Here is a 25,371-nt window from a genome sequence, read left to right on the forward strand (position 1 = left end):
AGCAAGTGCAGAGCCCGATGTGGGGCCCAGCCCCACAACCCTGAGATCATGACCGGAGCCAAAATCAAGAGTCAGATGCTTAACCAACTAAGTCACCCAGGTGCCCCACTACAACAAATTTTAATTGCATTTGTTATTGCCTTTGATTCTGGTGTTAAAAATTTGGGGAAATGTTTTTTTCTCTAGATATAGCATTTTCTGTAGAGATATTCTGTAAGGACTATATAGACATTCTGAGAGACTCTATATAGAAAATTATAGACATATCTTCTCTGAACTCCATATATAAATCTATTATTATTAATTCTCCTAATAAAAATAGAGATGAATATGATTATTACATTTAAGAGAAATATCAGAAGAGTCCTGTCAAAATATCTGATAGGATTACAGAAAAGCTGTTTTGATTTGCCTTTTAAAAGGAAATATACCAACTTGTAGGTTAACTGAAACATGCATTGAGCTAAATTATTATTTTTATGATTAAAGCACAAAATGGAACATATTTGAAGCTCAACATTGTTTGAAAATCCAAAACACTCTCTTTAGATTGCTTCTAGAAGATGAGTGCATGAGGATATCCAGACAGACTCTTTTATAAAGTTTGGACAGACCCCTCTGTAAGAGTCTAGCCCCCAAAATGCTCGGATGTCTCTTTCTCTAGGCCGCTGTGAGTTTGCTGCCACAACAACCTATCCATCATTTTCCCAATCATATTTGAGATACAAACATACTTTTTGTTTCTATTGTTGACATTTTTTTATTTTATAAACAGGATGATCTTGATGTAAATATGCTTTTCATCGTCATAATGCAGGAGAGTGGTATCCAAAGTACATATGTAAATATAAATAAAAAGATTCAGAAAAGAGATTATTAAACCATGAATCCAGTAAACTAAAAATAAATTCAGATCATGGTACATTCTAAGGTCAAGAGACTTTAAGTTTTTAATTTTAATTCCAATATAGTTAACATATAGCATTCTGTTAATTTCAGGTGCACAATATAGTAATTCAACAGTTCTGTACATTACTCCCTGCTCATCATGATAATTATACTCTTTTTTGGGGGGGGGATACTTAAACTTTATTTTATTTTTTCAGTGTTCCAAATTCATTGTTTATGCTTCACACCCAGTACTCTTTAACAGAAGATGTGTCTTGGGGCACCTGGGTGGCCCAGTTAAGTGTCTGACTCTTGGTTTTTACTCAAGTTATGATCTCATGGGTCATGAGATTGAGCCCTTAGTTGGTCTCCATGCTTGGTGGGGAGTCTGCCTGAAGAGTCTCCCCCTCTTCCCCTCCCCCACTCACTAGTATGCACTCTCTCTCTCTCTCAAATAAATAAATTTTTGGAAGGAAGGGAGGGAGGAAAGAGAGAAAGGAAAAGAAGGGAGGAAGGGAAGGTGGGAGGGAGGGAGTGTCTTTGGTGTATTTGGAGATTTCCACCATCATCCTGGTTCTGCCATGATCTTCCAGTATGTGACTTTGGGTCAGTAGTTTAATTTAAACTATCTTTAAGGATCTCCTCATCTCTATTAGTAAAGGAAATTCTCCAGTGTGTTTGTTAATGTGTAACACCCAGTCCTGTTTTCCATTGTGTAAATCCTCCCACCCGGGCTGATTTTAGGCTACCAGCATGGGGTTACTGAATGCAGATGTTGAAACACAATGGCACGACCCAGTTCTCTTCTCTGGGGGAACAGCCATGTGGTTCTGGCCTAATAAATCATTTAGAGGCTGAATTATCCAGTCTGTTTGCTCACATTAATCATGCTAATAAGATATTTTGATCTCTGAATATAATCTTATCCTACAAGAAATAGTGCTGTCAAGTATCCATTGTCACTCATTTACTGACTTCAAAGCCCCCTTGGCTGACATCATTTTGGTAGCCTACTCCTACCACTCTTGCCAAAGCCACCATCAATGCCCACCTGGAGACAGTGGTCTCCCAGTAAGAGTCTCTACCATGTCCATTCTCCATGCAGCAGCCAGAATGTCCTGTTTTATTTTATTTGTGTGTGTGTGTACATACGTATGTGTATGTATTTTTGCTGTAAACCAGGAATTGCCAATCGTCTGTTGGAAACCAGAACCCTCCTATAGCTCCCTCTGTATACCAGGCTGTCTATAACTCATGCCTGTTCATGTCTGGTTCTTTACCTCCTCCAATGCCCCATCTTTCAGGTGGTACCTCACTCCGATCTTCTTTCTGTCCTTCAAATACATCAGCATCGTTTTCAGCATTGGGACATTCACATTATTTCCCCTGCCTGAAATACTGTCCCCTCATTTCCGTGCAAAGTTATCTCCTTCTTGTCAGTCAGACATCACTCCCCAATAGCCACCTTCATGGCCTACCCAGTCTACAATAACACCCTCTTCCCTTAAGATAATTTCCCTTAAGATAATTTTCAGACCATCATTTTCTTCATAGTGGTTACCCTTACCTGAAATTATTTCATTTACATTTATTTATTGTCACCTCCACCCCCTTTCATTATTCACCTTCCATTAAAATATTAAGCTCCAAAAGAGCAAGGACTCTTTCTGAGCTGTTTATTGTTTTAGCCAGTACCTGGAAGAGTCTTTGCTACTTAGTAGGTGCTCATGAAGTATATGGTGAAGAAAAAGAGAAAGGAAGGATTTTGGTTTTGGATTAGTAAAGAACAAACAAAAAGAAAAGTAGTTTGTCCTAATAATTTAATCTTATAATCTAATAATTTATCTTACCAAAAAAATAGGTTGCCCAGTTTACCAATGCTCATTACTACCACAGGCAACAACTAATCAGCTATCCAGTTTACCAATAACACGTGGCAGGTGCCCATGTCGTGCACGTTCTATCAAGTGGAATGCAGAAGAAGAAATCAGAAATGGATGCTCAAAAGTTTATAAACTTTGAAATGTGTCCTCTGTGTAAGTGTTGACCCCATTATTAACTAATGATATCATAAAGGTTATCCAAATGGGACAGGAAGAGTAAAACTATCATTATTTGCAGATGATGTGATATTATATGTAGAAAATCCTGAAGACGCCACCAAAATGAAAACCTGTGAGAGCCAATCAACAAGTCCGAAAAAGTTTCAGGATACAAAATCAGTACATAAAATTCTGTTGTGTTTCTATACACTAAGAATGAACTATCAGAAAGAGAAATTTTTTTCGATGTCATTTACATTTGCATCAAAAAGTATAAAACACCTACAAATAGATTTAACCAAGGATATGAAATATTTATATAATGAAAACTATAAGACATTAATGAAAGAAATGGACAAAATCACAAATAAATGAAAAGATACTCCATGCTCACATATTAGAATGAATATTGTTAAAATATCCATCTTGCCCAAAGCAATCTAGAGATTCAGTGCAGTCCCTATCAACATCCCAATGGTGTTTTTCCAAGAAATAGAACAAATAATCTTAAAATTGGTATGGAACCACAGAGAAATCTCAAGTAGCCAAAGCAATCTTGAGAAAAAAGAACAAGGCTGGAGGCATCATGCTCCCTGACATCAAGCAATAGGATCTAAGGGAATTCTGGTGCAGGTCCTTTGACTCCTTGCTCACTCACATCTGCCTGGACACAAGCCTCCTGCTCACTGCATCATCAAGACCCATGACTGGGTTCCAGTCTCTGGGTCTTGTACTGCCGTGGTTCTCAGAATGAGCTGGCCAATGGCTCAAAGGAGCCTGGAGTGCTGGACTCCATCTCCTTCTCTCTGGTTGCGGCTCCAGGTTGGCTCTATGCCCTATCCCTAAGAGCCCCCGACTGCCCCACTTCCCAGGCACCCTATAGCCAGAGACTTCTCCCCCTTAGTGTTCCTGTTTCTTGACCAGCAATCCTATGAGTTATTGGCAGCAGCCCTAAGCTACTGTTGGGCCCAGGCCCTCTTGGCCTCCCAGCCAAGGATTATTCTCTTTCTCACAGTGGCTCTGCCCCTGGGTGCCTGGTCAGTTGGGAGCTGATCAGAACCCTGCCATTGGCAGATGTAGCTGATATGTTGTGTAGACACCTGGTGTTAGCTGTGTCAGGGTTGAGAAGACTTGGGCCAAGAGAACCCACACGTAGTTTTGCTTTTGTGTGTAGCCAATTACTTGCCTCTCATCAGGGAGGGCAGGAAGCTCCTAAGAGGGAGGCTGGGAAATAATTCAGGACGAGCAACCGGAATAGGAAACAAGGTGGGTTTTTGGGAGCCATAGTTTCTGCTCACAGTCCAGCCTGCTGTCCGTGGTGGAAGCTGCCACCAGCCACGGTGGGCACAAAGCTAAGCTGAAGGGTCCTCATCACATCTGTACCAGCAGCACCTGTTTCTCAGGTCACTACGCAGAGCCCTCCTAGCCAACACGAGTGCGTTTTCAGGTTACCTGGTGTGGGCAGGCTTCAGAGAGCCCAGTTCTCAATGTCCTAGACAGCCAAAGCCTACCAGCTGGCAGGCAGCACCCCCTCCACAGGGAGTCTCTGGTCGGCCTCGTGCCTAAGTGCCTCCGCCCATGGCAGGAGGCCGCAGCCCTCCTTACCAGCTACCGTCACCACTTCCTGGCTCCCCCTGCAGTTTGGGAATGTCGGAGGGCAGGTATCTTGACCCATGAGTCTCCGAAACTCCAGAGCTTAACCCTCTAAGACAGTTTTGCATAAGTTTGTTCCACTGTTTTGACCCCCTTCTCACCTGAGGAGGCCCACACTCACTTGCTTCACTCTGGCTCGCTAAGCCGAGGAAGCCACAGAGAGGGGGACCTCTATGCGTCCACCTCTGCCAACCCTCGAGCCTTGGGGCTGCGGGGCAATGAACATCCCTGTCCTGCTGCGCCCCACACATGGGCCATGGGTCATGCCCCCTCCCACCTTGGCTATGCTGCAGAGGAAAGAGGGGGTTGTGGGATTGAACGAGTTTCCAGTCTCTCCGATTGGTCACTTTTTGATTCCAAACCTGCAGCCCCGCTGAGATAAAGAGCTTTGTTACATTGTTTCATAACCATACACCACTCTTACATGGGACCTATTCCTCTCTCTGCCTTCTGAAGCAATGACTGCTTCCTGTCAGGCTTCCAGGCTAGCAGCCCCCTTCCCATCCACTCACTGGAGGCGGTGCCGTGGAGGGGGGCCAGATAGGAGCAGAGCAGGGACACCAGCGGTCATTGTCACTGAGCATTGGGTTAGGTGCCTTCCAGAGCTAAAAGGTAGGGGCCCCAACCTCTATACCTCTCGCGTCAGCAGTCCAAGCATACTTTGTGTTTGTGTAGTGATTTGTAATGTTCAAACCACTTTTGCCTACATAATGCAGACTTGATCTCTGAGCATTTAGATTTTTAAAATATTTCAAGGTTTGACAATGCCACTCTAAAGGGATTTTGTTGCTTTACAAAAATCATTCGATACAGATTTGCTTTGGATAACTACCACATTTCAAATTGTTCAAACCGCACAAATTTGGTACTCTACTGCATTTGTGGGAAGCCGCCAGTTGCAGAAGAAAGATACAGGAAGATATGAATACAGAATAAACAGAGAGATACAGAAGGAATATACAGTTAATAAGGCTGGCAAAGGAATCTTCCAGTTCTGTAACATGTCATTTTTTTTTTAAACACATAAAACAAGTTACCGAGTTTTTCATTTATTTGTCAATTCTGGAATAATGTTTTAATTTCAAAGGACACAGCTAGATTCTTTCTGTCCCCTCCAGTCCCTAAAGTTTGTCAGCCAAGTGTATATTTTCCAGCTCATCCTTCCCTCCTCATGAATGAACCCAGGGTCTGCATCTGAACCCCCATGAGAACCAGCCTTTTTGTTTCCCACATTAGCAATACTTGTCAGATGCAGGTGCAGTGTTTAAGGCAACAAGGCTAGAAACCCTGATGCCAGTGTTATGGGTGTCCCTTAAGCTTTTGAGGTCATGCCTAACCTGCCATTGAGGTCACCATATTGGTGAGACGGTGGGAAGCCCCCATGTGTCTACTCCATTGAGCAGAGACTGGGTTGGGATACATGAAGCATTCCCCCCCTAGCCAAAGTGATTCCTTCACTTCACAAAGAATCCTTGTTGCAGGTTATTTGTGTGGGTCTGAAGTTCCCAGAAAGGAGCAATGGTGCTGCCCCTCAGGGACCTTCCAGTAAGTAGGTAGTATTTGCATTGCTAGTGTTCCTTCAGAGAGCCATTTCTGCTGACATCTTCAAACCAGAAGGCAAAGAGGAATGCAGCGGGTGATACTGAGGCTTTGGGGAAATGGTTATACTTGTCAGCCTAGGAGGGTTTGTAAATGATTTCAGATTGGAAAATGCAGTATAAACAGAAGGCTTAGAAGAGAGATGGTAACCAAGACCTTAGCAAAAATGGTCTTGTGGCAGCACATTCTAAGCATGGTCAGGGAGAGTGGAAACAGAGGTGAAGGTCTATATTAAATGGTTTATTGGCATTCCATGACAATACAATACATGGTACGTTCAGTGTGTAGCCCCATTAACAATCCTTTAGAGCACTCTGCAAAATTGCCGTGAATGTCAAGTGTTGATACATTTTCATCAGTGTCTGCATATGGATCTGAGAGACTGCCTAGAGGCTTCGTGTTACTTATTTTCAATAAGTAAGCCTCTAGCATACCCCAGAAGTAACCAAGGGGACTCAAATTACTATATTCTCACTGTGGTCTGCTTTCCTTGCCAAGTTCAAATCTAAGCAATGACCCCTCCATTAGTTGTGGAGTAGTCGTCCAGTGCAGTTAAAGGAGCACAAGATTTCCAGTTGCACAGGGTGGAGGCCAAGGACTGGCCTAGCCACTTACAACACCTGTGTGACCTTGGGCAAGAAACAAATCCTTTTCCTGCCTCAGTGTTCTCATCTATAAAATGGGGATGGTAATATTCTCCACCTTGTGGAATTGTTGTGGACTTTTGCCAGAGCATGACTAAAGTGCCTAACACTTGCTAGGCAGCCAACAACTGGGATCAATTACTATGATGAAGAATACAGACCTTGTTTCCTCTTTAGCTTACAAACAGACAACTTTTAGTGGGTACCTAGTAGAGCCTTAACTAAAGCTTGGCTTATCCATTCCATTACTACTACTACTACTTCCTCTTCTTCTTCTTCTTTTTCATCATGTTTAGTTAGGCAACATATAGTGCATCTTTAGTTTTTGGTGTAGTGGTCAGATAAAGGGCTGGTATCTGAGATCTATAAAGAACTTATCAAACTCAGCATTCACAGAAAGATAATCCAGTCACGAAATGGGCAGAAGACATGAACAGACACTTCTCCAAACATACAAGTGGCTAGCAGACATACAAGTGTCTAACAGACACATGAGAAACTGTGCAACATCACTAGCCACCAGGGAAATACATTCCATTACTTCTTAATCTCGCTCTGATGTGGGGAGAAATCCTTATGATCCTGCATGTTCTTGAGCCCATGGCCAGTGATGCATCATCAGGGATAGTTTCCATAAAAACTGTTCCATTATGTAATGTGCATGAACTTGTCCAGAGGTGGAAATCAAGTGCAGGGACATCTGCCACTGTACTTAAGACCTCTAGGAAATCTGAACTTTCTAGGTTTCAGGCTGGGCATTTTTAAAAGGCTGAGCTTGGCTTATGTGGTTTCAAGAGTCACGTCTAGCCTCAACACTGTTTCTGTTGGCTCCCTCGGGGAGCTCGAGGCTTGTCTCAGCAATTTGATTTGTGGAGCTTGCCTTGAATTTGTGGCTCACAGAAGGATGAGCTGGAGGAGACACAGAGACCACCTGGGTTCATATTCTGGCCTTACAGATGAGGAAACCGGGACTCAGAGAGCCAGGCTCCTCTGTTCCCTTAAATCACGTAGCTAGTTTTCAGTTACTCTAAAACCAGAACCCAGGAGTTCTGACCCCTAGGTCTGTAATCTTTCCATCAGACCACATTGTCTCTTTGGCACAAATGGGGTATCATGCTGAAGAATTAGACATGAAAACAGCACAGCTAACCTTGAGGGACAACTGACCCCCTAACCATTTTATTGAATAACTGCAAAAGTAGATAAGTCAAATTGATCTGAATATTGAATGTACTATTTGAATGATTTTTTTTCATTTCAGGCCATCTAGAAAGATACATTATTTTTAGAATCTAGGGATAGCTAGAGGGTGCCAGTCAGCCCGCTCTGGGAGTCCTTTCTCAGAACCATAACTGGTTTATCTCTGAGCTTTGCATTTTAGAACCTTTGAGAAGCTCTGAATTTCCACTCATCGAAGTTACTAGGTTCTTACACTGTAACCTCAGAGCCTAACAGTTAATCTTGAACTTCTCCGAGTTTATGCTACCCTGTGGTCAAATATTTTTATTCCTGGTGGAAGAAGGAAATGATTTCATATTGACTAACAGAAGGCGACATGGGAATCTGCTAGTCATGTGCGTGATCACAAGATGTACATAGCCTATATGAGTAACTGGGAAGTAACGGATCAAATCAGTCTGCTTTGTTAGATGGCAGTCACACTACACATCAATAAGGGAAGGAAGTGGTGTCCAGTTCTGTACATCCATCTTGCAGTTCTGGCTTGGACAAAAATCCAAGGTCTCACCTGCTCAGTCTGAGCCTTCCATGGAAGTACTTCCTTTGTGCCATAAGAGCAGAAAGAGAAACCTTGGGGCTTTTAATTGGGGGCCACTTTTTTTAAAAGATTTTATTCATTTACTTGACAGAGACAGAGAGATCACAAGTAGGCAGAGAGGCAGGCAGAGAGAGAGAAGGAAGCAGGCTCCCCGCTGAACAGGGAGCCCGATGCAGGGCTCAATCCCAGGATCCCGAGATCATGACCTGAGCCGAAGGCAGAGGCTTTAACCCACTGAGCCACCCAGGCTGGGGGCCACTTTTGATGAAAAGTATATGCAGCATTTATTCTGAGCACACTATTGCATTTGAGTTAATTTTGGTGAAAAAAAAATAAATAAAAACATACTTCCTGCACTCATTTGAAGAAACATCAGTTGTGAACATTATTTTTAAAGGACTGGCTTTACGTATAAGAAAGAGGACAGAGAGCAATTCAGGTTTTTTTTTCTTTTTCCCTATTTTGGTGAGAGATGTAAAACATTCATGTCAAGTTCCTTAAAATTTAAGGAAAGAATCTACAGAACACTCAATGCTGAAAAGAAGTCTTAATTACACATGGTATGTAGGTTTCAGATTATGGTCTTTGATGTAGAGGGGAAGGCCAGAATAAAACAAAAGCAGAAATGTGGGAGAGAAGAGACTGAAACAGGCAAACAGGCAGAAACAGAGAAAGATAAAAGCGGCAAAAGAAAGAAAGGTGAGGAAAACCAAAACGGGATTAGGAACAAGAACAGCTTTGGGGGACTATGAGAAAGGACCATAGAGCCCACAAGCCCAGGCTCGTCCTTACTTTCACCAGCCTTTGGCAGAAGCCTTACCCTCCACCTAGTCTGAACTACGCTTGGGTTTGCTGACTGTTGTTCTCCCGGTGCCCAGCACAGATGCGGCAAACCCAGAAAGAAAGAGTAAATGAACGGATGAACACAGGGACAAGTGAAGGTTGAGGGTGTAGGGAGAGTCCTGACCCTGGGACACCTACCATAAGATCTCTTCAAATTTGGTTTCACAGAGTCTCACCCATGTACTCTTTGAAGTAGTGATGTCGTTGGCTAAGCATCAGAGCAGTGGTTTCCTTCTGTTTCTTTTGGAGACTTTCTGAAAGTTAATGATCTCACCATCCTGACCCTGGGTGTCACCATGTCCATTAGCACCTGCTTACTCCAGACCCAGCTGTCGGAAGCTCTCCAACCCTTCTGGTCCATCAGCGCCCCCTAGAATCCCTGTCCTGGTACAAACCACCTCTCCTGCCCCAGAATACTGCCTTCCTAGCTCTCCCAAGACCATACCTAGTCATTCAGCCCACTTGCTGGCAGCTGCCTATTTCCCCAGCCCTCCCAAACTGAGGGCCCTGCTGACTGGGTTGCTCTGCACTAAGGACTCATCACATCTTCACCCGCACGTGAAAATGCCATTTTAAACACTTTCCCATCACTTCCCCTTGATAGCTCCTGCTCACTCCTGTACATTCCAGCACAGATTTTGGCCTTTGGCCACCAACAGCCTCCTTATCCACCCCAACCACTGAGGTCCTTCAGGAAGACCTCAGGGACTTTGTGCACAATTCACCCAAAGATTAGCCCCTGCAAATGCAGTGATTTTTTTTTTTAATTGTAAAGACACATAACATAAAATTTGCCATTTTTATAAGTGTACCATTGTCTGGGATTAAATACAGTCACATTACCATTACTACAACCCATTCCAGAGATTGCGTCTTCCCTAATGGAAACTCCATACTCACTAAATACTAACTCCCCCAATTCCCTGATACTTTAGCAGATTGAAGGCGTTCTCGCCCTAAAATCTCCACTTTCTGAAGTTCTATAAACCACGAGCTAGCCTCAGTTTCTTCATTTGTAAAGCTCCAACCATCGATAATCCTGTGAAGAATACAGATACTAGACAGAAAAGAGAACCGAGTTAAGTGAGCTATTGAAAGGAGTAAGTGCTTATGGAGCTGGGAGCCCAGGTTGGTTCTCCATCCCGCCTGCCAGGCTACGTATTAGCGTGTTAGCGTCCCACACTCCAGTCAGCACTCTGCGGACTCTAGCTTCCCTACACTGTGTCTTTCTGATACCGTCCTTCGTCAGTCCAGCTCTCTGCCTCACCTGAGGCACCCAACATTAACCTGACTGTTGGGAAATCATGGTTTTTGCGGGCGTTATGACAGAGCGTGGTTTCCCACTTTGCTGGGGCACCGATCCTACCCTAGAAGTGTTTCATGGATCCTTAATTGGCTTCCTCTTCCTACTCGCACCAACAGCTCTTCCAGATCTTTCCCCTTCCGATCCGTCTCCCTACCCTGCCACTACTCCAGGAATTAACATGTATCCCTTTCATCTGCGTAGACCAGAGCTCCGAAACTGGAGTGCACGTAGGAATCATGAACTTCGCCAAACATGTTCTGGTTTGGAAAAAGGGAGTGGGATTGAAATCTGCAGCTTTAACAAGCAACCTGTGAGGATTTTGATATATACAGTGCACAGTCCACTTTTCGTGGAACACTATCGTAAGACACAAGCCCCTTGGAGCAGATACCTTATCTGAATTTCACCTCTAAATACCAGGCCAAAGATGCTGAAGGGGAGATTGAATGAGTGAATTTGGCTGTCACTCTGCTCTTCAAATTAAGTTACCATCCACCTTTGAAATACTAATTAGCCACAGGTCTTTAAGTGTAGTTTTGAATTCTTTAACATGTTTCCTCTTTAATTCTTAATCTGCCCCTTTTCTTGCATTGGGGGTAGGGAACCATAAAGAACTTATTGTTTTCTGGGCGGTGACAGTAACTACAGGACACCAGCAACAGCCCCATGGCTGGACAAGATTGAGAAAGAAGGACAGAGATAGGTCCGACCTCAGGGGAGGAAAGTAGGTACTCGTGGGCCCTCATTCTAGTGACTGGCCAGGCAGAAGTCATGGCAACCACCACAGTCAGTGGGATTTTCTGAAGTGGGAGGAATCTTTTTTTTGTTTTTTTTTTTAGGATGTTATTTATTTATTTGACAGAGAGAGACAATAAGAGATGGAACACGAGCAGGGGGAGAAGGAGAGGAGAAGCAGGCTTCCCACCAAGCAGGGAGCCGGATGCGGGGCTCAATCCCAGGACCCTGGGATCATGACCCGAGCCACAGGCAGCCACTTAACGATGACTGTTAAATACAGTCACATTACCATTACTACAATCCATTCCAGAGATTGTGTCTTCCCTAATGGAAACTCCATACTCACTAAATACTAACTCCCCCAATTCCCTGATACTTTAGCAGATTGAAGGCGCTCTCACCCTAAAATCTCCACTTCCTGAAGTTCTATAAACCACGAGCCACCCAAGTGCCCCTGAAGTGGGAGGAATCTTAAGCGGGGAGATCACGCTAGAAATGCTGGGAAAAGGTGACCTAGAGAAATAGGGAGGTAAATAGCGATGCAGGCTGACATCCCCAGTAGGTAATGGAAAGGTTCACCTGCTTCCAATCCTAGCTCTGCCATTCCCTCGCTTTGTCAAATGGGTGTTTAAACTGTTGGGGTGGCTCATTGTCTCATCTGTAAAATGGGGGAAATATGATTTACCTTGTAAGCTCTTTTGAGGATTGAAAAGTTCACTGTAAGCAATGCAGGGTGCTTCTATGATGTTAAGCAATCAGAGTTTTCAAGAGAACAGGGCATCCGGTAAGCTCCTTATTTCTCCAACAATGGAGAGCTCTGCACACACACACACACACACACATACACACCTACACCCAGTCTGCCTAGAAAAACAGAAGTGGTACCAGCTATTGCCCTCTGGGGAAGTCTAACTCTGAAACCTCATCCTCACTGTAATAAAATGTTTCCAAAGGGAGCAGACAGAGTAACCTAGGGCCATGCCCTCCCACTTCCCTCTTGCCTGAGCGGAGTTCAGAGCCCGTCTTGGGGAAGTGGGTGGTGAACTAGTTTGGCATGGGTGGCCGGAACTGAAACATTTCTTTTACCACCCTCCTATTCTGCTGCCCCTTTCTTTTCTGGGGTGAGGGGGTGGGGGTAGGGGAGAAAGAGCTCATGTCTCTACTGTACACACACGTACTTGGATCTGTTCTCCGTAGCCTCCAGACCCGACCTCCTCATTCACCAGGATTCACAGGATCTCCTATGAGTTCAGTGTGCTCTGCTGAATGATGCACCCGGGACCTACCTGGGAGCCCACAGGAAGTTTGTTCCAATATTTAAAATCTTCCTCCAGCTCATGAAAACCAAAGCCTAACCTGCCCTTCATTCCCACCCACAGACCACCCCAGGGCCTGGCCAGAAAGAGTCCCTTTGCTTTGAGTACTAAGAAATTTTGATTTAAACATTTAATACTAATGAACCCCTATGACCCCTCTTTACAGAACTCCAGACTCCCTTCCAATACTTATTCCCTTGCTCTTGAACATGTATTTGCTTCTAGGAGAAGAATTTAGACTGGTTTCCTCGGATGCGAGCCATGTCCCTCGTCAGCAATGAAGGTGATGGTGAGCAAAATGAGATTCGGAACCTGCAGGAGAAGTTGGAATCCACCATGAGCTTGGTCAAACAGCTGTCGGCACAGCTGGCAGAGCTCAAAGAGCAGGTCAGTGTGCTCGGGGAGCTGGAGCTGCCGCTGGGTGGGGTGAGTCAGGGGAGACCTGAGGCTCCTGGGAGCAGGACTGTTTTTCACAGAGAGCTGTAAATTCCAGTAAGGACCCCCGACACTGTGCTGTGAGAACCACATCTCTGCAGGTCACTAGTGTGACTCTTCTCCACCTATGGGAGTAGGGGGATGAGGGGAGAAGGCACAAAGCACAAAGTACAAGGGCCTCTTTGCACTTTTTGATAGAAAATTATATTTTCTGCCATCCTAGCAATTACTAAACTCATCGGGAAGGCAGATCGTCATCCGGACCTGTCATTTCAATGCTATAATCAACCCCTTCATCGTGTGAAATTATTAGCAGTAGTAAAAATACTATCAAAAGTAGCTGTGATAACTATTCAAATGACTACCATGATGGTGATGATTATCTGACAAGTCAGAGCTGCTTGAAAAGAACCATGGTTCCTGTTTTTAAACCACAGAGAGGGATTTGCCTTTTCTCTCTCTTTCTCTCTCTCTCGGTGGAAATTCACTTAAAAAAAAAAAATCCACCCGCCTTTTTTTTTTTTTTTTTTTTTGGTAACTATATTCTGGAGGATGCCAGACAGACTGTAGGTGCTTGGGAAATATTAACCCCACATTGCATAGCCCACCAGCACTGTGGAAAAAGTGAGAAAATGAGCTCAACACACTCTCTCTTTCCCTCCAGATGACAGAACAAAGGAAGAATAAGCAGAGACTGGGCTTTCTCGGATCAAACACACCCCATGTGAACCATCACATGCCATCACACTGAGACCATGGTGGGGGAAGCCGTGACTAGCCTTTCATCAGTGTCCTGCCTGATCACTGAATAAAGAACTGAGACGGAGGGGAGTGAACAGTGCCTATTGTTGAAAGTTAAAAACAACCAAGTGCCAAGATGTTGAGTGGTTTAGCTCTGAGAACAATTTATAACTGTGTTTTCATGGTTGAGAAGACCAAACTTAAAAGCTAGAAAGCGCACATCACGCATTCTTAATGTAACCTGAAGTAGCTTGCTTGGAAATGGGAGGAGGGGTAGGGGGAGGCAGGGTGCGCGGGGGTGCGGCTGGGACAGACGACCTTTGGCTAAATCAGTAAGAGTCAGTTTTGTCTTAAATGCTGACGGCGACCTTCGTCGCGGTCGGTTGGGATTTATTTCTCTTAATTACGGCAAATAGGTTAGTGATACAGGAATTCATATGGGGGCTAAGTTTTCCTAAGGAAAATAACAGTAGAGATTAAAAATGAGAGTTGCAAAGAAAAATATTAGTTCTTCCAAACTGTAGCTGTCACAGGGCAATTTTCTTATTTATAACGTGCAACACAATGGATTTCCAGCTCTTTGGAGCTCGTGCCCCTCACACTGACAGCACAACTGGAATGTGATTGCTTTCGCCCAGGTGCTGAGGGGCTCTGTCACTGCGGAGCACAAAAGGGGATTTTCAGATAACCCGTTCAAAACATGTTTTAAGTCATGTAGAGGGGAAGATTTTAAAAGATTTGGGGAAGAAAAAGCTGGCGGTAAGCCCCCGGGAAGAATTTTGTGTGTATGTGAACATATGTATGCTATTAAAATGTATTGAAAATAATAAATGGAAATGCTTAAAGATAACAGGGAATATTGAGAAACTTATGATAGTCACATTGCCTTTTATAAATATGGAGTAAAAGCTATTTGATTCATGTTTGCTGTGCTTAAGGAACTGAGTGGTTTTGTTTATCCTATCTGTGCAGTGAAGGGGGGTGGGAATCCAAGAAATTTATTGAGTACTCAAGAAAATGCGGCATTTCAATTGTGGATTTTAAACTGTATCGGTAAGAGCTTTTCAGAATGTAGAGAGATAATCATCTCTTCCTCAAATTGTTTTTATGTTAAATTATGCAACCAGGATTTGTGGAGGGAGAAAATAACCTGCCGTGCTCATAATATTCGTAGACACTAAACATTTAGGATGTTAAAGCAAAATACGGGTAATGGAAGAATGGACGCATGGTGAGGGGACAAGGCTCCTGAACCCAAAGTCTAGGAGATGCTTTGCAAATTGACCTCTGGCCCTTGTCTCCCAAGGAACAATTACGTCCAGAGTCTTAAAACTCTCAAGTTATTACTGGCAAAGTTTAAGGTCTGGGTAGGGTTTCCTATGACCATTTTTAAAGTTTTTTGGATTGCTGCTGTCATTTAGTTTAAAACTATTGGCTCTTAAAATTCTTAAAAAAAAAAAAAATTGAGTCATGGTCTGAGTAAATTAAAAATGGATTCCTGAACCAATCCTTCCACAATGTTGAAATGTAGACTTGAAATGAATGTGTGGAAACCCAGAACAACAGTTACTTAACTGACTCTACTAGTACCTCCCACCTCCCACCCCTCTACCCCTGTACTTCCCCCACATTAAGAATTCTTTACTGTGACACTGTAGTATTTTTCCTTACCAGACGCGGAAGAGCCATGATCCCAAAATACTAAGAAATTGAGATATATATCTGACTGCAGCATAAAATTTTGAACCTAGTAGGCGTTCAACAAATGTATGAGAAATTTCACTGTGGTTCAGTGACCCTTAATTCTTTATTAAAACTTTGAATGATATCACATACTTGATTTTTTTTAAATGGCTTCAGCAAACCAAAGTCAACCAAGGCAGTCATTGTTTTAATCCAGGACCATCGTTGTTATAACAGTATTAGATTAAAGTAGACTTTAAAGTATCTTAATTTTTTTTTTTAAGATTTTATTTATTTATGTGACAGACAGAGATCACAAGCAGGCGGAGAGGCAGGCAGAGAGAGGGGAGGAAGCAGGCTCCCCGCTGAGCAGAGAGCCCGACGCGGGGCTCGATCCCAGGACTCTGAGATCATGACCCGAGCCGAAGGCAGCGGCCCAACCCACTGAGCCACCCAGGCGTCCCTAAAGTATCTTAATTAAACAGAGAGTTTGCAGATGGGTAGAAGACGAGGAAATTGGTAAAGATTGACCCTATTCCAGGGTAGGAACCCATCTCTGTTTTAACATGAAACAAGATATTTTTGGTGTCTGAACATTAAGAGGAGATTAATTTGTCCAGAGGAGAGCAGCCTGCTTTTCACTTGATGGACTATCTATTCTTTCCTGGGACCATGCTGGTTCTTTTTTATAGTGAATAAGCCATTGGGTATATAAGTGCTATCAACAAATGACCTAACCTCTCCACCCATTGTCAGGCGCAGCTCACCATTTACAGCATATTTTCTCGAATGGGAAGTACCCAAACAAGATTGCAACTGACCTCTTACTTGTTCAAAACGGAAATATTTCTCAGTTGTGTTTTTCTTTCCTGCCTAGATACTTAGAGATTACAGAGAAAAATAAACAAAACAAAACAAAAAAGCAAACAAAAAAGGCACTCTCCAGGCTCTTAAAGTCATGATGTCACGAGAAGATAATGATGGGGAAATTTGACACTTGATATAAGTTCATACTTGTTATGTATATGTTTGGTAATGCAACTGGAATATTTGACCTAGGCAAGTGTTGGTTAACATTTTTATATTTATATAGTGATATTAAAATGAGTACAGTAATCTTTGATTTTGATGTTAAGGGAAATGTCTTACTCCTTAGTTATTAAAATACGTTATCGGTTTAAAAGCATCAGTTTCTGCTGCATATAATTTTTAATTTCAAAAAGATTTTATTCTCCTGCATGCTACATTCTGAGGTCCAAGAGTTTAATAGAAGTGTGTTTCCTAATTTATAATATCATTTGAGATGAGAGAGTTTTTGTATCAGATAAGACTATAATATTAATAAATAAATTATATACATGTAAAAATTATTTATTCAACCCCTTGAGAAAGTTCATTGAGAAAGGGCTTATTTTCTCACTTAACTGAAATTTTTTTGTTGATGATGAAGATCGTTTCTAGTGGGTTATTGATTATATCAGGAAGATATTCCATTCAAGTCAGAACTGATCATGTGCTTATTTCCCTATCTTCAGCTCACAACTCATTGTTTTGGCTGCTATTTTTAGTTTCTAGTTGTTCCATTACCAAGAGTAATACACCAGGGCTCACCCCTGACCCCCACGTGCCAGGGTTGAGATGAGTAGACAGACTGGCGGTCTGAAGATTTGGGCAGGGAAGGTGAGGACTGGATCTTCACTATGTTAGGGAAAAGGAGTAAATGAGAGATTGTCGGAAGAAAAGGGCCCACCCTCCAGGGGCGCAGTGGACTAGAGGGTAAGCAGGTAAGTGTTGCGTGGGTGTAGTGATGTAACAGATTACAGACTGGAGAGCTAACATTTAAACATGCTTTGAGCAGTGCTCTATGCAAGGGTGGCTGTAAGAGGCATATTTCCCCAGCTGTTCTTAAATCAATATGGAATAACCCCCAGACCCATTCCAACATGCTTGACATATGATACCACTCAAAAGAGTGGGGTGACCCCCTTAAACACAAACACACATGTCTCTGGGAGCTAGGCGAGGCACTAAAATGTGTGACATTGTGGAGTGCGTACCATTTGTAGGGATGGGGACGCTCAGGGAGACTTTTAGTGGCAAAAGTCAACAACTAAGTCCAGCTTTTAGAAAATGCCTGAAACCGATTGAGGCCCTCCAGGCACTCACTGGCTATCTGTGAAATAATCGTTGGTCAAGCTCTGCCATTTAGTAGGAGAAAACACAATACCAAAACCAAGCAGAGGAGCTAACACACATGCAGAAGTGGAGAGATCCGAAAGCAAAATCCAAGTATCATCTCTGACCGGGAGTGTTTCCACAGGCTGGAATCATCTATAAAATTATCAGGCCGCTAATTCTCATATCATCACCAGTAGACTTTTTTCCGCCTCAGTCGAGTATTACTATATTTGCCTCAAATAATATAATTCCAATAGAATATGTCAAGACCAGATAAGCATAATTTATAAATTATGAATAAAATGGGATTGGTATAACTTTTTTGCGTGTGATACTTTAAGTGCCTTTTTCCTCACTTACCATGTTTCTACATAATCTGTCCATCGGTACAGAAGCCCTTATTATTGCTATTTTACATAGCAAGACATGAAGGATAAAAAAATGGGGCGGCTTGAACCGCATTGCACTAATCCTAATGGAAAATTGTGCCCAGCATTTATTGGGAACTGGCTAAATCCCCAATTGGCCAACACTGGCAAATCTATATCCTGTCTGGTGCCCAGCGTGGGCTCAGTGGGCACAGGCCTCTTGGTCATCTAGCACTTCCTGGTTCTTAACACGCAGTGCTTCAAGATGGTAGTTCCCCTCCGAAGACAACCAAGCTTGCAACAGCTGAAATCAAAATGAGTGGCATGAATCACATGCAAATCAGGAATAGAATTCTTTGCTCATGTGGGCATTTTCCAGTATGCCACAATTCCTTGAAGCAGTGTGGCAAGAATTGTTTTGTTTTGCTTGGAATCGGAGGAAAGGTTGAGGGAGGGAAATTGGACAATGAGTTCCTCTTCCAGTAAGAATAATTGGCATGAAGGGCAGGAGTTTTCCTATGGAGGGGAGCAGGATGGATGTCTGCAAGTCACCCTGCCTTTGACTGGTCAGCGGTGTGTTTTGCGAAGTCTCGGGAAAGCCTCTAGCTTCATAGCAAGCCAGAAATCTGTGCACTTGAGCATGTCCCGTGTCTTTCTGCAATAGCAGAGCTGCTGATACCTTCCATGGAGTCAGGCACATACCAAACAGAGAAAAACAGAAACCAGACTTGATGCAGGTAGAAGATCTATAAGAACAGGTTAGTTGGGGCGCCTGGGTGACTCAGTGGGTTAAAGCCTCTGCCTTCGGCTCAGGTCATGGTCCCAGGGTCCTGGGATCGAGCCCCACATCGGGCTCTCTGCTCAGCGGGGAACCTGCTTCCTTCTCTCTCTCTCTCTCTGCCTACCTGTGATCTCTATCTGTCAAATAAATTTTAAAAATCTTAAAAAAAAAAAAAAGAACAGATTAGTCATTGAACTTATTTGAGTCCATTTAACGGAAAATTCTGGTTTTTACACTTCAGTGTGAATTTCCCCTAGGTTAGCCCATTCACTTTTAACACTGGTTCTTGGATTAAAAATCACCTCCTGGGAGAATTACCTCCTCACAGCAATGGAAATGTGGATACAGGTGCGGATTTCTTCTGAAATCCCCTGCAACACATCCCTCCAAAGTCCCCCTCACCCCTGCTCAGTCACATGTGTTGGCACAGGGAAAGGTTTCTGAGGCTGCTGCCTGTTCTAGTAACTGCTTTTAGTTTTGATGTTACAATTGTCTTCACTTTGGACAATTGTATCGGCTTGTCTGCCTGGCGTAACCTCTACCTTCTTTTTCGACATGGATAAAACATTTCTTTGTGATCCTGGTCTTCTTGGCAGTATAGTCAAATAAAAATTCTGTGTGCACAATAGCTTAAAATTAGACTCTGCTCTGTTAAAAAAATAATATTAATGCATTTTACATCAATTAGGTTTTATCAGGAAGCAAAATCATGATGACAGATTTATTTTAGGAGTTTGACGTGATGTAGTGGTGGTGAAGAGTTCTGTGGAAGGCTGGTGCTTCTGCGTCTGGCTGTGGGTCTGAAGTCACTAAGTCAGGGGGGCTGGCCGTCAGGAAGAAAAGCAGGTGTGAAGCAGGAAAAAAAACAAGGACAGACTGGGACCCATGGGGACACAGAAATTTGCATCTAGCTCTCACCACCGCCAAACTCCGTAGCCCATGTGACTGAAAAATGAAGCTGGCGTTCTTCACCTTGGGGCTGCAGCTGCGTGTGAGCCAGGACTCGGAGAAGCTGAAGGAGATCTATGTGCACTGGGGAGTGTGGACTGGCCGCTGCCCCACACCCACAAGGTGTGCCAGGAGATCAGGCTGTGAGGCGCCAGAGCATCTGTTGCCTACTCTCTCTGAACTTGAGGGCTGTTGCTTCACTTCCATCTACCACATCTTGTGAAAGTATCTCCTGTGTTCAAAATTAACCGGTAATCCTATGAAGAAGGGGATTCTGGTAAATTATAGCTCCAGCTAAGCTTGATTGACGTAGTACCTAGCCACCCCACTGGAGTAGACCTTAATGCTTACCGAGAATGATGTTCCTTTTCTAGTGGACGCATACTAGACACGTTTCCCAGCACCTAATGCAGTTGAGTGGAAAAAGGCATGACTAGTTCTGACAAATGGATTGTGAGTGATTGACAAACTGAGACAGGAAAAAAGTCCCTCCACAATGTCCAGGTATCCTCACCACCTTGATTATGGAAACCAAGATGGGACCAGTCTGAATCCCCAAGTCCCTTTGAAGGAAACTACACTGAAGAGCTTGATAGGTACAGAAGAATTGCTATGACAAGAAAAGCTTTCATGTGCTAAGGCATTAAAACTAAAGAAGTTTTGGTTGTTGGTAAATGAGATTGGGGTATGTGTAATTGTTACTGTAGCATAACCCAGCCTACCGGACTAGTACAGATATGTGTATTAGACACCAGAAAATTAACCCAAATACACTGCTTCTGGGATGTAGCCAAGAAAAGTAGAAAGTAAAGAAAAAACTATATATGCAAAATATCCATCATATCATCATTTACAATTCAAAAATTGAATACAGTCCAAAGTCCAGTAATTTTGGTGTGTTTAAAATTTATACTTCACTCATAGAATGGAATGTGATGAAATCTATGAGAACTATGCAAACTGAGGCAACATTGGAAAACAGGTAGGATGAACTTTAAAAATAGCTATAATTATATGTTCACCATTAACTGTCTAAAAGCATGCTTCTCAAAAAGACATGAACAAAAACTATAATGATATTTGTTTTAAAATAGCTAGGATAATACATTATTTTCCTTTTTCTATATTTTCTCTATTTTTAATATTTCTTCTATGGTTTAATAACATTTTTTTTAAAGGTAAGTAAAAGTGATACTAAGTCCAGCAAGTATTTCCTGAGAACAAGTTTTCCCAAACTCATTTACATTTTTATATGATAACTGGAATTGTAGATGAAGTGAATACCATAGCCACAATTTATATTGATTTCAACAAGACATTTAAGAAAAGTTGCATGATATTCCTATAGACAAGATGCAAAAATTGATCCTGGATCAGAGTGGAGTTCTACAAATCTGTATGCAAGTGAATACTTTTATTTAATGTGAGGTTAGAGTAAAATATCCTTGGCCTATTGTTAGATGTCAGTCCTTGGCCTTCTCTTTACTAACACTAATTTCAATTCTGAAATAAAGAAATAGATGGCAAAATTACAAAAAGTGGAGATGACATAGAGTTGGGGAATAGATTGAGTATGACGGATGACAGTAACAATAATGTTAGAAAACTGGAACAATGAACAAGTCTATTCTGATGAGTTTTTACTGGCAATATATAAAATTTAGCTCCAAAAAGCTCAGTTGCATAAATATATGACGGGGCAAACAACCATTCATGTAAAAACCAAATAAACCATGAAATTTTGAATATAATCTAGCTCCATGTTTATATATTAATTTATCTTAACATCATTATTTAGTGCTTACTATATTTAAGGACTACTTACTATATTTAACGACTACTACCAGGCAAGATATTATAAGGGTTTTATCTTAAAGAGTAAGCACTGGGGATAGAAAGAGAGGTTTGCAAGAAATATTCAAAAGGGAAAATCTATGGAATTTTGGTGCTCAGTTGGGTGAAGACTTAGAAAAAAATGAGGAATCCAGAATGACTTCTGGGCTTTGGGCTTGATGAATGGGAAAATAGTGTTGTTGTCCATTGAAATAGGGAATACGGGAGGAGTAGAATGTAGGGGGGAAGTATGAGATGAATTTATTATTGATCATACTAAGGTTTAGTTTTTTGAGACATCAGGAAGAAATATCTGCTAGATAGTTGAATATGTAAGTTTAGAGTCCATGAAAGAAATCAAGGTTAAATAGAAAAGATTTAAAAGTCATCAAGACATACGTGGCAATAAAAAAAAAAGAAAGAAAATAAGAAAAAAAATGACATACATGGCAGTGAGAGAAAGGAATAAATGAATGCTCAAAGACAGTGTGGACATTAAGAAGAGAAGATTAAAGATGAGTCCACAGAAAGTTTAGCAAATGAAGCTAAGGAAGAAAAAAAAAAAAAGTGAGTAAGAAAAGTCAGAGAACCAGTGTGAGAACAAATAGAAATGAGGTTTCAGAAGTCAAGAGAGGATTTTTCAAAAAGTATGAGACTTCCTATCAAATATGCTCATATCCTCTCAGATCTGCATATATTCCTCCTAACTTTCTATTCATAAACATATAAAAAGTTTAAGCATTACCACACCTAATAATATAATATAAAAACAAAATAGTAAAATCAAACATAAACTAGGTAACTTGATAAAGCTAAAGGAAGTTTAGTAAGTTTTTCTAAATATATCTGGGCCACGTGCTAGGCATTCCAATCTCAGAATCAGTTTGTGGACAACTTAAGGTAAGAAACTAGGAGAAAATTTTTATATATTCTCACAATTTATCTCTAATTCCTGGACATGGACCACCCTCATCTGAGGAAGAGGTGGCCATCAACTTGTATAGGAGAACTATGGTCTGAGTCAGTCAGTTCTTCTATCAACCTTTTTATCTCTCTTCTGTTCTCACCAAATCTTCTTATTCTACCTCTAGAGGTGAACTTCCTGTTTACGACACTGCAGGAAGCTGAATGGATGGCCAAGAAGCAAGGGAAAGCGGTATAAGGCTGGACAGGAAGGTTTCTGGCATTGGGATCTTCCACATAGAGTGAATAAAAAAACAATGCACTGCGTCTGACTCTAGACTCAACATAGAAGGAAAGCTTTTCTGCTTCTTCAAGGATTGCTTTTTGGGCAATGCAATTTGGGCTCCCAGCCGTGCCTGTCAGCCTGCTCAAGGAAGGGAAGTGGAATGGGAATGAAGAGAATGACCTTCTACCTAAAGAAATTCGTATTCTCCTCCCAACAGCATTGTTGACGAAGGGCAGCTGGGAAGATAGCACAGAATCGGTTTGGGTAGCACAGATCCCCCAGGAACCAAGTCCCCACACTTTCAATCAACCTTTTAAGTCCACCTTCCCATTGTCGAGATACACCCAAATGCCAAACTGAAAAGGATGGACCAGAGGAGGCTTCTCTGCATCTGAACTTTTAAATTTAGTTCCATGAAGAATTACAGAGAAGTGTAAAGTCAGGAGATTCTAAATGAGAGGCGTATTGCCATCATCTGTTCAAACTTGCTTTGTGATTATTGGCTTGAATGATCTGCATAACAATTAACCTGTGTTTTTTTTAATGGTTATGGTATTGTTCTATTGATTAGACATGTACATTGTGGTATGCCCCTTTTCTTGGTTTAAAATAAAACAGCAGTATTGTGTATGGATGCACATATAGATAAACACAGATAATAAGTGTATTATACTATGAAGTGTTGAATCTGCCTTTGTACCCTGCACAATCTTTTTAGTGTAACGTCACCTTTAAAGACCCTGGCTGGCTCAGTGAATAAGCGATGTGGGCAGCAGCCCCAATAGCGCAATGGCCGAGTCAATGAGGGCCATGCCTACCCTTGAGTGGCCAGACTGCACTGTCTCTGGATTAGAAGCATCTGTTACTCAGTAATCACGTCTTTAAATTAAAAATAATTGTGCTGTGTGTGGAGGATGGAGGAATGAAGTAGACAACAGATTTCAGAACACATTCTATAAAGAAGTCCTGATGCTAGGAGAAAAATGACCATGGCATTCTAGCATTTTCCCATCTTTTTGGCTAAAGGTCAGTGATATAGATGCCTAAGTGAATGAATTCTTTGAATGCCAACTTTGTGCCCAATGTTATATTCTAGGTGGAGAGCAGCAGGCAGGGAACGAAGAAGTAAAAATAAAAAGACATGAGATGTCTTAAAAGAACTCAGCAGTTATTTAGAGATAATGATACAGAGACAATTGCAAAGCCAGGTGGTAAGTGTGATAAGAGAGGTAGGTTGTGGAGGCCAGAAGAAGGATCATGGAGGAGAAACCAGAGTTTACAGATGGAGCATTCCCCTATGAACTAATACAAGTAGCAGCAAACATTTGAGTGCGCACTAAAAGTCACCAAAAGCTGCACATGTTTTAAATCATTAATCCTCATTCAACCCTATGAAATAAAGATTAGAATCACCTCTGGATTCAAAAGGAAACCGAAGCACAGGGGAGGTAAGTGATTTGCCGAAAGTTCTGCAGCGTATAAGATCTGGACCTAGGCAGTCTGCTTCTCAGATCCATACTCTTAACCCACACGCTACCATTTGCACTGAGGAAACAACTACAAGATCTAGGACAAGTAAAGTTCCAGGAGAGATGGGGAGGTAGCGCTGCCGTTTAATAATTAAAGAAAGGTCGATACAGGAGAAGGAGACGAGGGAGGAACACTGGGGAGCTCTCAGAAGATGAAGATCCATGCACCTGCTTGAGGGACAGGAGCAACTCCTCTTCATATGTTTATTGATGCATCAGACATCTTCCAGGGTTACACACAGGGCTACGGGACTAGGCCCTGGAGATACAAGAAATAAAACACCAACACTGTTCTTGCAGAGCTCACGCTTCAGGAGTAAGACAGTCCAGAATGTATTTGAGTACAATGCAGCTCATGTTATGGTCCAAGGGCAGGGGGTGCCATGGGAGCTCAAAAGAAGAGGTCCAAAGTGCTATGTCCAAAGTGTTGAGATGACCCAGAGAATGTGACACCAGGACAATTAAATGGGTAAGTTAGAAGCAGTCAAGAAAGTAATCAGGGAGAAGGGTCATTCTTAGTTCCAGGCAGAGTGAAGGCAAGCAGAGAAAAAGAAGAAAATGAATTGTGCTCATGGAATGGCCAAAGTCACAATGGCTGGTATGTCTTGGAAGAGTGGTAAGAGTCAGGCTATGAAATTGTTCCATGTTATTAATCTAAGGAAAAATGGGGGCAGGGGAGAGGGTAGCAGAAGCTTTTAGAGGAAGCAGAACATGATCATGTTTAGTTTTAGGAATATAACTAGAGGCAGAGTGAGGGATGGATTGGAGAAGAAGAAGCTGGAGACAGGAAGGTCAGTTTGGTTAAGAGGTTGTTGCAAAGATCCACCTGGGGGAACAGAAGGGCTGTAGCAGGGCCGTGGTCATCTGACAAAGAAATATG

General features: G+C 42.3%; 1 protein-coding gene across 1 annotated transcript in view; it reads left to right on the forward strand.

Annotated features, from left to right (window-relative positions):
• ITPR2 (inositol 1,4,5-trisphosphate receptor type 2) overlaps window positions 1-14,903 on the forward strand; it is a 498,632-nt gene extending 483,729 nt beyond the window's left edge. Inside the window, exons 56-57 of the mRNA XM_044226478.1 lie at window positions 13,032-13,193; window positions 13,906-14,903. Of these exons, the coding sequence (XP_044082413.1) occupies window positions 13,032-13,193; window positions 13,906-13,992 (249 nt within the window). The 3' untranslated portion in view covers window positions 13,993-14,903. The remainder of the gene's footprint in view (window positions 1-13,031; window positions 13,194-13,905) is intronic.
• Window positions 14,904-25,371: the final 10,468 nt, after the last annotated feature.

The sequence above is a fragment of the Neovison vison genome, chromosome 12 (assembly GCF_020171115.1).
Source record: "Neovison vison isolate M4711 chromosome 12, ASM_NN_V1, whole genome shotgun sequence".
Taxonomy (NCBI): domain Eukaryota; kingdom Metazoa; phylum Chordata; class Mammalia; order Carnivora; family Mustelidae; genus Neogale; species Neogale vison.